This window comes from Geotrypetes seraphini, chromosome 1, assembly GCF_902459505.1.
Source record: "Geotrypetes seraphini chromosome 1, aGeoSer1.1, whole genome shotgun sequence".
Classification (NCBI taxonomy): domain Eukaryota; kingdom Metazoa; phylum Chordata; class Amphibia; order Gymnophiona; family Dermophiidae; genus Geotrypetes; species Geotrypetes seraphini.
Genome location: NC_047084.1, coordinates 13,249,305 through 13,264,293, shown reverse-complemented (window position 1 = coordinate 13,264,293; position 14,989 = coordinate 13,249,305). Strand labels below are relative to the sequence as shown.

The 14,989-nt window shown below is 46.2% G+C and overlaps 1 protein-coding gene across 1 annotated transcript in view; it reads right to left on the bottom strand.

The window, feature by feature from the left end:
- Window positions 1-476: 476 nt before the first annotated feature.
- TMEM161B (transmembrane protein 161B) overlaps window positions 477-14,989 on the bottom strand; it is a 189,556-nt gene continuing 175,043 nt past the window's right edge. Inside the window, exon 12 of the mRNA XM_033921743.1 lies at window positions 477-2,701. Within this exon, the coding sequence (XP_033777634.1) occupies window positions 2,430-2,701 (272 nt within the window). The 3' untranslated portion in view covers window positions 477-2,429. The remainder of the gene's footprint in view (window positions 2,702-14,989) is intronic.

Here is a 14,989-nt window from a genome sequence, read left to right as displayed (position 1 = left end):
TTTTATGGTTCCAATTTGTAACAGCCTTTGCACCGTCACTCTGACCTTGGTAGCCTTCTCTGATCTTCCCACTGGAGAGTCCAAGAAGAGGTCCTGGAGTGGGCGATAAAATTTGAGCTTATAGCCCTTTTGAATTATGTCCAGCACCCACTGGTCTGAAGAAATCTGCATTCGTCTCTAAGAATTCCCAAAATTTGTATGTGGGGGAGCTCAGAGGCCGACCTGGCATCATTGGGTCTTCTTAGAATTGGCTGCTGAGCACAAGCAAGATGTCTGGGCTCTCCTGGAGCTACCAAACCTTTGTCTAGATCCTTGACAGGACCTTTGTGACAAGGAACTCATAGATAAGAGTAATAGTGGATAGCATAGCTGGTTTTAAGAAAGGTTTTGAAAATTTCCTGGAGGAAAAGTCCATAGTGTATTATTGAGAAATACATGGGGGAAGCCACTGCTTGCCCTGGATCGGTAGCATGGAATGTTGCTACTCCTTGGGTTTTGACTAGGTACCAGATATCTGGATTGGTCACCGTGAGAATGGGCTACTGGGTTTGATGTACCATTGGTCTGATCCAGTAAGGCTATTCTTATGTTCTTATGATACATAACGCGGTCTTCTGTAGCCATGAAAGGAACCACAATTGGAACTATCTGATCTTCGTGGTTTACTGTTTGGCAAGGATTTAAGATGACTTTCCATTACACTTGTCATCAGGTCGTCCAGTCCTTTGCCAAAGAGCAATTGTTTCTTAAAGGGGAGTCTGCTCAAAGTAGTTTTAGAGGCACATCTCCCGCACACAGTCTGATCCAGAGCATTCTGTGGGCAGAGACTGTATAAGCTGAGACTTTATTCATAACTATGAGCATATCATAGATAGTGTCAGCCATATAATGCACCCCTGTCAGGATAACATAAGGAAATCAGTGCCTGGATTCTGACATAACATTTTGTGACTGGCTCACACCACAAAGGATGCTGCAGCCGCTGCCTTAAGGTCTAAAGCCAATACCCCAAACTGTCTTTTGAGGACCAAATCTACTCTGCGACCCTAAGTATCTGTCAGGATCATGCCCTCTTCACTAGGCAGCGAAATCCATTTAGTAACCTGCATTACCAGTGAATCTACTTTAGGTGGTGTATACAAATGTTGAAATTCTGAAGCCATGGGATACAGTTTTGTCATCACCCTCTCCCACTTAAGGGACCATCTAGCATGTCCTGATGCTCTGTTATCATCAGGCGCCCATCCAGCACAAACTTGGCATGATATAGGGATAAAATCACCTGAGGAATTCATTACAATCAATTTAAACCAGAATTGAGGTGTTTTGGAGGCAGATAGAAGCTTTTAAAATAAGATAAATCTACGATTGTCGCCACAGCAGCATTTTGGTGCAAAAAAAAGAACATGGGAGCAAAACTAAAAGTTCAAATGCAGAAAATAGGATTTTAGAGCTGGGGGACCCTTGGGATAACTCCATAAAATCTTAATTTTGCCAATTTCTGACCCACCTTAATTTTCCCATAGACAGTAATGAGCTGCTCTCACAGAACTGTCATGTGTTGTATCTGCATTAGCTTCTCATTGCATCTGGAAATTGAGAAGGAATTCCTGCCTCAAACAAACAAGGTTGGCTCCAGCGACTTGTCTCTTCAGTCTACCTTTTATTCAGGTTTTTAAACCCTCAACCCTTCACGCTCCCACATGAATCTTCCGGGGATGGGGGTGGGGAGATATGTAGCCAACCTCTGCCAAGTCTTCCGGCCATTTGTAGTGTCAAAATCAGCCTGTACTCAAGCGTATGACTCAGGCAGGGAACCTAGTCCCGAGCTCCAAGTGTTAGAGCAGGTCGGCCTGTCATGTGCTCTTTTAAAAGTATGGTCCTCCTGGCTTCAGACACCAATGTCTGATCTTTCGTCTAAGCAGAGCTGTCCCAGGACTACTGGGAACCTCTTAGCACAGGGAAGTCTTGAAAAAGATTAATACCCAAAAATAACAAATCTAGTGCAGAGCAGAGGAAAAGACACCTTCTCAACTCATTTGTAGAAGTTAAAACTGAAGAGAAAAGGCACTGCTCAAGGAGACAAGGAAGCAAGCTGAGAAAAATGACTGATGCCTTCTACAATCCAACTCGCAAGTTGGGGTAAACAGCCCATCCATAAGGAATCGTATGCTGTTTGCAGAGTACATCAACAATTATTTATCAATGAGGTAACAAAGATTACCAACACTCTTGTATTTTATAACATTCACCCTGAGAATATAGAGGAAGCACTAAAGCCAAGAAGACAGTCTTCTGATATTTTATCCCTTTCCCATGTGTCCTCTTTTCTTGTTTTTCAGTTACAGTTTTTCATCATTTCCTGGGCATATGAGTATAAAGCTGGACTGGAGATTGAGTCTGAACTTCTAGTTTGTTAGTTTTCCTGTTTATGCCACAGTCAGGTACTGGTGGTAAAAAAGACCAAAAAGGCTTGTAGAAAATAAGCAGGCAGCAATCCACCAGGTTAGAAATGACAGAAGCCCTCGGAAGAGGAGTGGAGTAAAAATGTTCTTTAGGCCTCCCAAAGCCACCGTGATCTGGGTGACAGTTACCCTCATCTTTTCATTGGTAAATGGTGACTCAGAGTTTACAGAACCAGGATGTGAAATGGGTTCTGTAGTAGAGTCAAGGTCATGACAGATACTCCAGGAATGGTTTCCTAAAAAAAAAAAAAATAAAAATAAAATTCAAAATGAAGCATGACCAATCCACTTTTAATACAAACAAAAAGATGCAGTGCTTTACATAAGAAAATTCAATTCAATTTAAAAAAAATGCTAAAATTCGCCTGTATGCCTTTCTCAGTAGATTAGAGTGTCTAGAGAAGGCTTGTCTAACCTTTTTCTATCAGGGGCCACATTTTGTAGCATTTATTTTACAGGGTCAAAATACAATGTGTTGTCTTCTCCCAGCCAGATTCTTTCTCTCTCTCTGTTTACTACTTGGGATCTAGCTAGGTACTTGGGACCTGGGTTGGCCACTGTTGGAAACAGGATACTGGGCTTGATGGACCTTCATTCTGGTTCAGTAAGGCACTTATGTTCTTATCTACCCACAGCCTTCATCCAGTCTACTTGCTCAATCTCTCATGTACCCTCCCCCAGGCTTTACACAGTCTCTTTCCCCTCACCTGGCTTCATTGTAAAACAATGGACTTCTTGCTTTCTCAGCATGATTCAGCTCTCTGAAAGTCTGAGCTGCATGGTGCTGAAACCATGAGACCAATCCAAACTTATGGCTTTGCTTGGCTCAAACTTATAGAGATGTGAGCCATGATGGAGAAGCAGGAATCTTGTCATATGCGCCAGCTCAGTGGGTGCTAGAGCACCCCCAATATTCTTTCCAGCACTGGCCAGACATCAGAGCTGAAATTCTCCCAATGTAGAGCTGCAGGGGAAAGCAGGAAGAAAGACAGTGTCTCTGTAGCCACCTTCCCCAGCAGCCCATCGCTCAGATATTCCTTATCTAGCCAATAAACTGCAAAGGAAGTAGGAACAGTAGCTTAGGACAGTGTTTCTCAACACGTGGTACGCGTGCTGCCTGTTGGGGGTACATGGTCTGACTGACACCAGGGATCCCTCCCTGCCTCCTACCGGGGATTCCTGCCTGCCCCCCCTCCCATCTCCCCCTGCTGAAGCATCGCGCTGGGTATCCATGCCTGTCTGTTCGCTGCACAACCTCCCCCCCCCCACCAAAGCTGACCCTGCCACCTCGCCAGAGCCAACACACTCCATCCTCACCTCAGCAGTAACTCCGGGCCAGCCAATCGCTGCCTGGCTGGTCTGGAACCTTCTCTCCAAAGTCAGAACTTACGTTGGGGGGGAGGAAGGTTTGTGAGCCAGCCGCGAGCAGTATATGAGTCGCTGCACGCACTGTGGCTGATCCCTGCCTGGAGTTGCTGCTAGGGGGGGGGAGATGGAGCATGTCGGCTCTGATGAGGTGGCAGGGTCGGCTTCGGGGGGGGGGGGGTGCAGCGGGTGGCCAGACAGGGATCCCAGGCGGCACCTGTGGACGGGTCGGCATCTGGGAGGGGACATGAATTTGACACCAAAGGAAGGTACCACTAACTTGGGACATAGAAAGGAGGGAATAGAAAGGGAGAATTGTTGGGCATGAGTATGTAAGTGAGAGATAGTGCACATGGGGAAAGGAAGGAAGGAAAATTGGGCATAGAGAGAGAGGAGTGAGGAATGCATGGGGAATAGAATGATGAGAGGGAGAAATGTTGGATTTGGTGGTGGAGAGAGCAGATTGAAGGGGATGCAAGGGAGGAATGTTGAACATAGTGATGGAGGGAGAAACGTGTCAATGTGCTGGAGAGGGGTGATAGAAGGAAAAATAGGGCTGGTGGCTGGTGGGCAGTAGTGAAAAATGCTGCACATGATCTGGGGGATGAGAGGGAGAAATGTTGGATGTGGCAATAGAGGGGGTGGGAGAGATGCCTAGATCTCTCAAGGCAGATGGACAGTGAGAGATACAGGGAGACATATTGCCAATAGGTGTAAAGGAAAGAGAAAGAAAAGTTGGACTCATAGAGGGAGGGAACTAGAGAGAGATGCTGGTTGGGGAAGGGAATTGTAGAAGGATTTATGGTTCCCTAGACAACTGGAAATGTGAAGGACAGAAAGAAAAAAATATTGGAAATGCAATCAGAGACTCATGAAATCACCAGACAACAAAGGTACGAAAAATAATTTTATTTTCAATTTAGTGATCAAAATGTGTCAGTTTTGTGAATTTATATCTATTGTCTATATTTTGCTCTATATTTGTCTATTTTTCCATAGTTGTTACTGATTACATATTTTAAAAATCATCTGCCTTGACCTCTTTGAAAAAACCCAAACAAATATAAATGATAACATTTTCTGTGCGTAGAGTATGCTTTGTGGTTTTTTAAAAAAATTTTGTGGTTACCATTATGTATTAATTAGATTATATTGTGTGTATATGAAAAATGGATGGATGGATGGTTGGACGGATGGTTATAATTAGTACTATTATTATGGGGTGGAGTCAGGCTAGAGCTTTGGTGGGTCTGAGGCGAAGCTTGGGCAGGTCTGGGGTGGAACTACTTTGAAACTCTTCCATCTATTTCCCTTTGAAACATTACATACATATGCAGATGACATCCTTGTCCTTTTTGAGATAGATTCGAACCTTACTAACCTCACTGAGAATATAATAGCATGTATAACGAAACTCTAATCCTGGGCCCTCACTGTACAAATGAAGCTGAATGAGTCCAAAACAAAACTACTTTGGCTTGGCCCAAAATTAGATCAGCTACCCACACTGCAGATTGAATTCTCAAGCAAAGTTTTGGGCATCATTATTGACTCTACACTTTCACTTAATGACCATCTCAACTCTCTGGTAAAAAAATGTTTTTTTAGTCTTCACATGTTGAGAAAAGTGAGATCCTGCTTCCACCAACAACATTTTGCTGTCCTTGTACAATCAATCATTCTTTCCAGGCTGGACTATTGTAACTCCATCTATCTAAGTCTAACCAGAAAAGACTTCAAAGACTTCAGCAGATCCAGAATACTGCAGCTAGGTTGATTTTTGCAAAAAGTAAATTTGTTCATATTTCCCCACTTCTGTCAAAACTTCATGGCTTCCAGTAATTTCTAGGGTTCACTTTAAATGTGCCTGCCTAACATTCAAGATCCTGCATGGCATTATTGCTCCCCTAATTCCACTATCTTGGAATTCTACGAGACCTGACACTACCAGATCCACCCAAAAACTTAAACTATCTTTCCCCTCGTTAAAAGGCATTATTATGTATGCTGGAAAATTAAGGAAATCTCTTTTCTTCAAAATCACTGAGCTCTGGAATAACCTTCCTGCCCTGCTGAGGAATCTGGGCTCCTTCCAATTATTCCGAACGCATCTGAAAACTTGGCTATTCTCAAAAATGTAAATCTCGCTACCCTCTTTATAATCACTAATTCTTATTATGTTTTTCCTTCCTTATATTAAAGTTCCTATAAACCGTGCCGAGCTCTATCTTTATGGAAAGGATGCGGTATATAAATTTAAGGTTTAGTTTCGTTTTTGGTATGTATTTGATCAAGCCAAGTAAGTCTGCATAAGATTCCACTTCCTGCTGTAGAATGAATGCAACTACCCTTGACATTTCCTGAATAAGGGAAGGATAGGTCAAGGCATCAAATGGAGCTAAGCTTTCAAAGGACAATTCTATAGTTTACTATAGGTATCCACACCTAAAAAAAAGTAACACTTATGCAGGTAAACACTATTCTGTACAAGTGCACATATATGCAAAGGGGTATAGACATGAGTGGAGCATGGGCAGGACTCCCAATTATGTGTGTTAATATATAGAATGCTGTAAGTTATGCATATTACAGTTGCATTTAGATGCTGGTAGCTATACTAGGTCCATGGCTGGTATAACAGCAGGTGATTAATATAAGACGCTAGATGCCATACTGGGTTACACTAGTATTCTACAACAACAAATTGGTGCCCCCCACACTACAAAATTATCCCCCTCTCAAGAAACTCAAAAAGAGGAGGTGGTCTTGCTATCATACTCCGTAACCACTTCCACTTCCAAGTCCTAGACTCTAAATTAAACAATGATCTGGAAATCCTCACCTGTAAAATCTCCAAAACAGACTGTATAGACAACCTAATCGTCACACTTTTCTACATACCCCCTAATAAATGGAATCAAGCAAAAGATGATTACTACGAGTTCCTCCTTACGAACTCATCAGCAGGCACCTACAATTTCTTAGCAGGAGACATCAACCTACATCTTGAGCAGGCAGAGAATTCAAACGTTGCAGATCTTTTCTCCTTCCTCACGTCGCTAGGCTTTACCAAGCCCCCCCAAACCACAACACACAACAAAGGCCACCACCTTGACCTGATCACCTTTCTCTCCAACACCCATATCACTCCCAATATAAGTCTCACAGACCAAACATGGTCAAACACCCCCTGGTCCGACCACCTCCTGTGCAATTTCGAATTAACCTGGCTCAAAAAACAACCAGATAAGAAGCCTAACACCAACCATACAAAGAAGATGACCTGGACAAGAGAACAAATAAATCCAGCTGACTTCTGGTCACATTACACCCTCATCTCCGACTCCGACACAGACCCCAACTTCCACCTAAACTGGAAAAAATTTAGCGACCAAGTTCTAAACACCACCGCCCCTCTAAGACTTCGCAGGAAAACACTTCGCCCCTCAAACAGCTGGTTTGACGCGGACCTCCTGGCCACAAAACGAGAGGTACGGAAATTAGAAAGAACTTGGTGTAAATCAGGGACTGACATAGACAGACTCACCTGGTGACTAAAAGTCAAAGAATACAAAAAACTGATCAATGAAAAATGCAATAAACATTATTCCCAACTAATTAACTCCCCTTCTCTAAACAGTAAAGCTCTTTTTAGAATAGTTAACTCCCTACTCGACACAGACTCTCACAAACGCCCCATCTCAGACCTTCCAACCTCTGCCACTACACTAGCTGACCATTTTGCCAAAAAATTCACACTTTAAAATCGTCTCTTGCAGCCCCCAGCGCTGATCCATTACTCTTCCAACAAGCAGCAGGCATAGAAGGTTCAATAGCCGACATGTTCTGGAACTCCTTCGAAAACCCTGACTGGAACCTATTTCTCAAACTCTACGCTAAATACGCCAACTCCAACTGCCTACTTGACACCTGCCCACCCACTATCATGAAATCCTTCCCCCCCACATTCAAAGCCGAACTCTTCAATTGGGTCTCTCTATGTCTGTCCACTGGCCACTTCCCGACGGAACTCGGCCACATCCTCATATCCCCTATCCCAAAACACCCCAAGGAACCAATCTCTTCCATCGCCAACTACAGACCCATCGCCAATATACCACTCTTCCAAAAACTCATGGAAGGCCTAGTTAACCAAGACCTCATAAAATACTTTGATAAGTTCAACATTCTTCAGGACTCCCAGTCCGGTTTCCGTCCAAACCATAGCACTGAAACCGTCTTAACCGCTCTGACAAATTACCTCCTCCACCTGTTCTCACTGGGCAAAAGCGCCCTATTACTTCAATTCGACCTGAGCAGTGCCTTCGACCTGGTCGACCCCGACATTTTGCTCAGTTGTCTTGACTCCATCGGCATCTCCGGACATGTATTAGATTGGTTCACAGGCTTCCTAACTAACCGTACCTATCAGGTCCACAGTAATGGAACCTTCTCCTACCATTGGCGTAACCCCTGTGGAGTCCCTGAAGGCTCCCCCCTATCCCCCTCCCTATTCAATATTTACTTGGCCCCTCTGGCATGGACTCTAGCAGACTCAAACCTAAAGTCATTCATATATGCTGACGATATCACCATCATTATTCCCATTACTTCCTTAACACAAGAAATGGAACAACTTGCCTCTTCTATCCTTACCAAATTAGAACTCTGGACCTCACAATTCAAATTAAAATTGAATACTGACAAAACCAAAATTTTCCTGGCAAGTCCCAACCATAAATTAACAAACACCTCCCTGAAATTGAATGGCCTCGATTACCCTATCCACCCCACCATAAAAATCCTCGGAGTCATCCTGGACCGCACCCTGACCTTCGACGACCATACCAGCGCCCAGGTGAAAAAATGTTTCTGCACCCTATGGAAACTTCGCACCTTCAAACGTTACTTCGACCACCTTTCCTTCCGTCTACTTGTCCAATCTCTGATATTAAGCATTCTAGACTACTGCAACATCATTTACCTGGGATCCTATAAAAACACCATCAAACGCTTAAGAATAGTCCAAAATGCGGCCGTTCACCTCATTTACGATCTCAAAAAATACGACCATGTAAGCCCCTATTACACCAAACTCCACTGGCTTCCAGTAGAGGCAAGAATCATCTTTAAGTTCGCCTGCCTCTGCTTCAAAACTCTAACCGGCTCGTCTCCAATCTACCTGTCTGAGCACCTTGAAATAGCAGGCCCCTCTCGCACACGAAACGCCTACCTGTTCACCTTTCCCTCCCTAAAAGGCTGCCTCTACAAGAGATTCCTCGATAGATCCCTAGCATTCCAAGCGGGCAAATGGAACAATTGCCTAACCGCCCTCATTTCCAATTCTCCGCCCTACCAATTGTTCAGGAAGTCATTAAAAAACTCTCTCTGACAAATTCCTCTAACTCCCCTCCCCTGCCCTCGATATGCCTCCAAACTCTGAATCCTCCTACCTTGCCAAGCCACTATTTGGCCTTTCTTAATCGACTCTGTTTATCTAAATGACCTTTCCTGTTTACGCCTATATATTATATGCCTTATCATTGCCATGTATGTAACTTCGCTGTAAATGTACAGTCTCTTCTTCTGTTAACCGCATTGAACTTCCATGGTATTGCGGTATACAAGAATAAAGTTATTATTATTATTATTTCAAAACTGGCACTTACCACAAGGCATCATGACACCTACAATGATGTGCCCACTTAAGAGAGCTGCCACTTTAAGCTGGAATGGGAGACTGGTCATCCAGGAGTCATTTTGATTTTTTTTAAATCCTCTTAAGGATCAGAAAAATATTGCATGTTCCATGAATTCTCTGATGAGGAATAGGAATGCAGCAGTTCCCGCTTCTGTGGCGAGATGAGCCATGAAAGACCTTTCTTTGGTGAGAATAAAATAGGCTGAGAGCTAGTTATAAACTGATCCTTAGCCTTCAACTGGTTATGGGGAATCAAAGCAGATTGGCTCTTTTGATGGAGACAAGGCATGCTATTCTAATACTAACAGCAACATAAAAGGTGTAACAACAAAAGAGTCCTTTATGAACTTGTTAAAAGACTCAGGCAAGATCTGCTGTACTACCAAAGTCAATGGAATAGGTTGGTGATGGAATCATCAGCCTCTGGAATTAGCATGACTTCTGGTGCTTTAAGATGCATTCAGAACAGCTGAGCAATACTTTCATTTCTTCACTAAAGGTGAGATTAGGAGCTATTCAGGTTAGTTTGATGCTTTATATTGGTGGTGAGCCCTGCTGAAAGGGAGGGAAATTTTTCTTCCTGCATGGTTGAGCTACTTTTTATTGCAGACAAGCATTCAGAAATGTAAGAGGTGGTACTAGCCATAATCCTGGTGCCTTGCAGCATCTTTCACACTGGACAGAATTCAGTACCGAAGGAAGCAACTTTTCCTGTTCCAATATGTCTTCTTTTTCAAAGCTTGGTCCAGGTATCATCTTCAGATCTGTTTTCATTTTCCAGTCTAATTTATTCTGCCTTTTTCTGGACATGGGGAACAGTGTCACGTCTTAAGTTCGGCAAGTCTTATAAAGAAAGAGGATTTTTATATATCACTCAATATAGCTGGACACACTGTGCTGCAGGGCAGAGCACTACCCTACAAGAGGGGATATTTCATTTAGGGATAATGTAGTCCACCTCTTCCAGTCTAGAAGGCTACCTCCTGGTGGATTAGCCTTGTCTGAACTTTTAATCTATAACTTTGGAGCACATATCAAACTTTCCATAGTTTCAATGTCAATCTCTGACAATCTGAATTCTTGGTACCAAATTATTCTGGGAAACATCTTTGTAGACACAAAACAATTGTGAATATCTTGTTTAGGCCCTAAGAAATACACCCAGACTTTATGGTAATCTGTAACGGATATTTTCCAGTTACATTTGGATCCCTCCCCTCTTGAACCCATTTGAAGTGAAATTGGGAACCAAAATGTAACACAATATCAAATTCAATTTTGAAAGAAAAAATTCTCCCAACTTGGAGGCTCATATCTATAGGCTAAGAAAAACAGCAGTTTCAGCTGGCAATTGTAAGGAGCAACAGCTATAAAAAATGAGAGCACGAGATCATGCACCTGGATCAGCAAAGCAGATACTAGGGTCCACCTTGGGGGTTGAAGCCCAAGAAAAGGATTTGGGTGTCATCGCAGACAATATAATGAAACATTCCACCCAATGTGCAGCAGCAGCCAAAAAAGCAAACAAGATGCTAGGAATTATTTTAAAAGGGATGGTTAACAAGACTAAGAATGTTATAATGCCTCTGTATCGTTCCGTGGTGCGACCTCACCTTGAGTATTGCGTTCAATTCTGGTCGCCTTATCTCAAGAAAGATATAGTGGCACTAGAAAAGGTTCAAAGAAGAGCAACCAAGATGATAAAGGGGATGGAACTCCTCTCGTACGAGGAAAGACTAAAAAGGTTAGAGCTCTTCAGCTTGGAAAAGAGATGGCTGAGGGGAGATATGATTGAACTCTACAAAATCCTGAGTGAAGTAGAATGGGTACAAGTGGATCGATTTTTCACTCCGTCAAAAAAGCACAGTTACTTACCGTAACAGGTGTTATCCAGGGACAGCAGGCATATATTCTCACATGTGGGGTGACGTCATCTACGGAGCCCCGATGCGGAAGCATTTTCAAGCAAAGTTGATTGAAGATTTAAGTTTGCTCTGCTGCTCCACGCATGCGTGCCTTCCTGCTCCACTAGGGGGTGCATCCCCTCGTGGTCTCCAGTTCACTTAACTAGCCAAGAAGCCAACCTCGGGGAGGTGGGCGGGTTGTGAGAATATATGCCTGCTGTCCCTGGATAACACCTGTTACGGTAAGTAACTGTGCTTTATCCCAGGACAAGCAGGCATGATATTCTCACATGTGGGTGACCTCCAAGCTTACTGAAGAGGGATGGAGGGAAGTTGGCAATTTAAGCAAATAGATTTCGCAATACCGATTGGCCGAACCGGCCATCGCTTCTGGACAGGGAGTCCACACAGTAGTGGGAGGTGAAGGTATGAACCGAAGACCACGTGGCAGCCTTGCAGATTTCCTCAATAGGTGTGGACCTGAGGAAGGCTACGGAGGCTGCCATCGCTCGGACTTTGTGTCCCGTTACTCGACCATGCAGCGCGAGACCAGTCTGAGCGTAGCAAAAGGAGATGCAATCGGCCAACCAGTTGGACAAGGTGCGTTTGGAAACTGGGTGGCCTAACCGGTTTGGGTCGAAGGACAGAAACAGTTGTGGGACTTTCCGGTGTGGCTGAGTGCGTTGGAGGTAAAAGGCCAACGCTCTTTTGCAGTCAAGAGTGTGGAGCGCCACTTCTCCGGGGTGAGAGTGGGGCTTGGGGAAAAACACGGGTAAGACGATGGACTGATTTAGATGGAAATCAGACACTACTTTAGGTAGGAACTTTGGATGGGTGCGGAGTACCACCTTGTCGTGATGGAATACCGTGAAGGGTGGGTCCGCTACCAGCGCTTGCAGCTCACTAACCCGCCGTGCGGACGTGAGCGCGAGTAAGAAAATTACCTTCCAAGTGAGGAATTTTGGATGGCATTTGTCTAGTGGCTCAAATGGAGGTTTCATTAATTGAGCCAGAACCACGTTAAGGTCCCAAACCACCGGGGGAGGTTTGAGAGGAGGGTGGACGTTTAGCAGACCCTTCATGAAGCGAGTGACTAAGGGATGGAGCGAGAGGGCTTTCCCTTCCAGGGGCTGATGAAAGGCCGCAATCGCACTGAGGTGTACTCGAATGGAGTTGGTCTTTAGGCCGGAATGAGATAGTTGAAGTAGATAGTCGAGGACCAGGGGGACGGGGACCGACACCGGGTCCTGGCTGTGGGAGGAGCACCAGGTTGAGAATCTGGTCCACTTTTGGGAGTAGCAGGTTCTCGTCGAGGTTTTTCTAGAGGCCTCCAATATCTCCTTGACTGATTGAGACACGGGGAGAGCAGTCAGGGGGAGAGAAACCAAGCATTCAGATGAAGAGACTGAAGATTGGGATGTAACAGTGAACCCTGACCCTGTGACAGTAGAGAGGGAAACAGAGGCAGAGGCAGTGGATCTCTGACACTGAGTTGAAGTAGCAGGGAAAATCACGGCTGGCGTGGCCAGCGAGGGGCAACCAGGATCAGGGTGGCTTGTACTGTTTTCAGGTGGACAAGCGTCCGCAGTATCAGAGGAAACGGCGGGAACGCGTACAAGAACCTTCCCTCCCAGTTGAGGAGGAAGGCGTCGGCCTCGAGCCGGTCCGGGGAGTATATCCGGGAGCAGAAGAGAGGCAGCTTGTGATTGTGAGGGGACGCGAACAGGTCTATTTGAGGCGTCCCCCACCGTTCGAACACTCCTCGTAGGATCTGAGAGTGTAGTGACCACTCGTGTGGCTGGAGGAGGCGGCTGAGTCTGTCCGCCAGGCAGTTTTGTTCTCCTTGTATGTACACCCCCCGAAGGAAGGTGTTGTTGGAGATTGCCCATTTCCACAGGCGCAGGGCTTCCCGACAAAGGGGCCAAGACCCTGTGCCCCCTTGTTTGTTTACGTAGTACATCGCTACCTGGTTGTCGGTTCGGATGAGAACCACTCGGTCGCGGAGCAGATGTTGGAAGGCTACAGCTGCGAGGTAGATGGCCCGAAGTTCTAGCACGTTGATGTGGCAGCGACGGTCTTGTGCTGACCACATTCCTTGGGTGCGTAGGCCGTCCAGATGGGCTCCCCAAGCGTACTCCGACGAGTCCGTGGTGAGTACCTTGCTGTGGGGTGGGGTGAGGAAGAGCAAACCTTTGGAAAGATTTGAAGAGTCGGCCCACCAGCGAAGCGATCGTTGCAATGAAGGAGTCACTGTCATGGAGTGGTCGATCAGGTCCCGGTCTTGACGCCATTGAGACGCCAGGGTCCATTGAGGGATTCTCAGATGGAGGCGGGCGAAGGGTGTGACATGGACGGTGGAGGCCATGTGGCCCAGGAGGGTCAACATCTGTCGACCTGTGGTGGGCTTGCGGACGTCTGGGTGGGGGCCGCGAGAAAGCAGGGGTGGACTTTTGTGGGTAGCGGCGCGGAGGGGCCCTGTATGGCCTGGACGCTGGCGGTTTGGGCTTTTGCCGGACAAGGGAGGCAAACGAGCGTTCATGTTCGGAGAGGCGTTTTGTCGCCGCCTCGATAGTGTCATCGAACAATTCCTTTCCCACGCAGGGGAGGTTAGTCAACCGGTCCTGTAAGTTGGGGTCCATGTCGACCAGGCGCAGCCAAGCTAGTCGGCGCATGGCGATAGCAAAGGCTGCTTCTCTGGAGGAGAGTTCGAAGCCATCGTAGGCCGCGTGGAATAGTTGAAGGCGCAGGTTGGAGAGGGCCGAACGTTCCCTGCCGGGAGGCCGGTAGGTCAGTCTCAAAGGCTCTCAATAGTCCAATGAGGTGTTTGAGGTATGATGTGAAGGTGAAAGTGTAGCTTTGCACCCTAGAGGCCATCATTGCGTTTTGGTATAGTCTCCTGCCGAACTTGTCCAGGGTTCGGCCTTCTCGGCATGGAGGGACCGCTGCTGAGACCCGGGACGGGTGAGCCTTTTTCAAGGAGGATTCTACTAGCAGCGATTGGTGGGAGAGCTGTGGTTGCTCGAATCCCGGGTAAGGTACTGTGCGGTACTTGGCCTCCATTTTGGAGGGTACGGCCGTGACCATGTAGGGGGTCTCCAGGTTCCTGAAGAAGGCCTGTTGGAGTACCGGGTTAGGTGGTAAGCGAAGGGACTCTCTGGGCAGTGATGGCATATCCAGCTCCGCCAGGTACTCCTTAGAGTATCTGGAGTCGGACTGGAGGTCTAAGTCCAATGCGTGGCCCATGTCTTGGACAAAGCGAGTGAAGGATGGGCGAGATGTCCCCGGGGCCCCGTGCGGGGTCGGGGAACGAGACCTTCGTCGGGTGGAGAAGGATAAGGAGGCTTCCCTCGAGTATCGAGGTTCATGCTCTGATCCATGCGCCGAGACTGGGGAAGCACTGTGAGAGTGTTCCGGGGTTGTCGATCTTCGGCGTCTCGAGGAGCCCCTCGGAGACGATGCCGGGGTTAGGGGTACCGATCGATGTCGGATTGGTGACCTCGATCCGGACTCCCTCGGAGAATACGTCCGAGGGGGAGTTCGGAGGATGCGCGGGT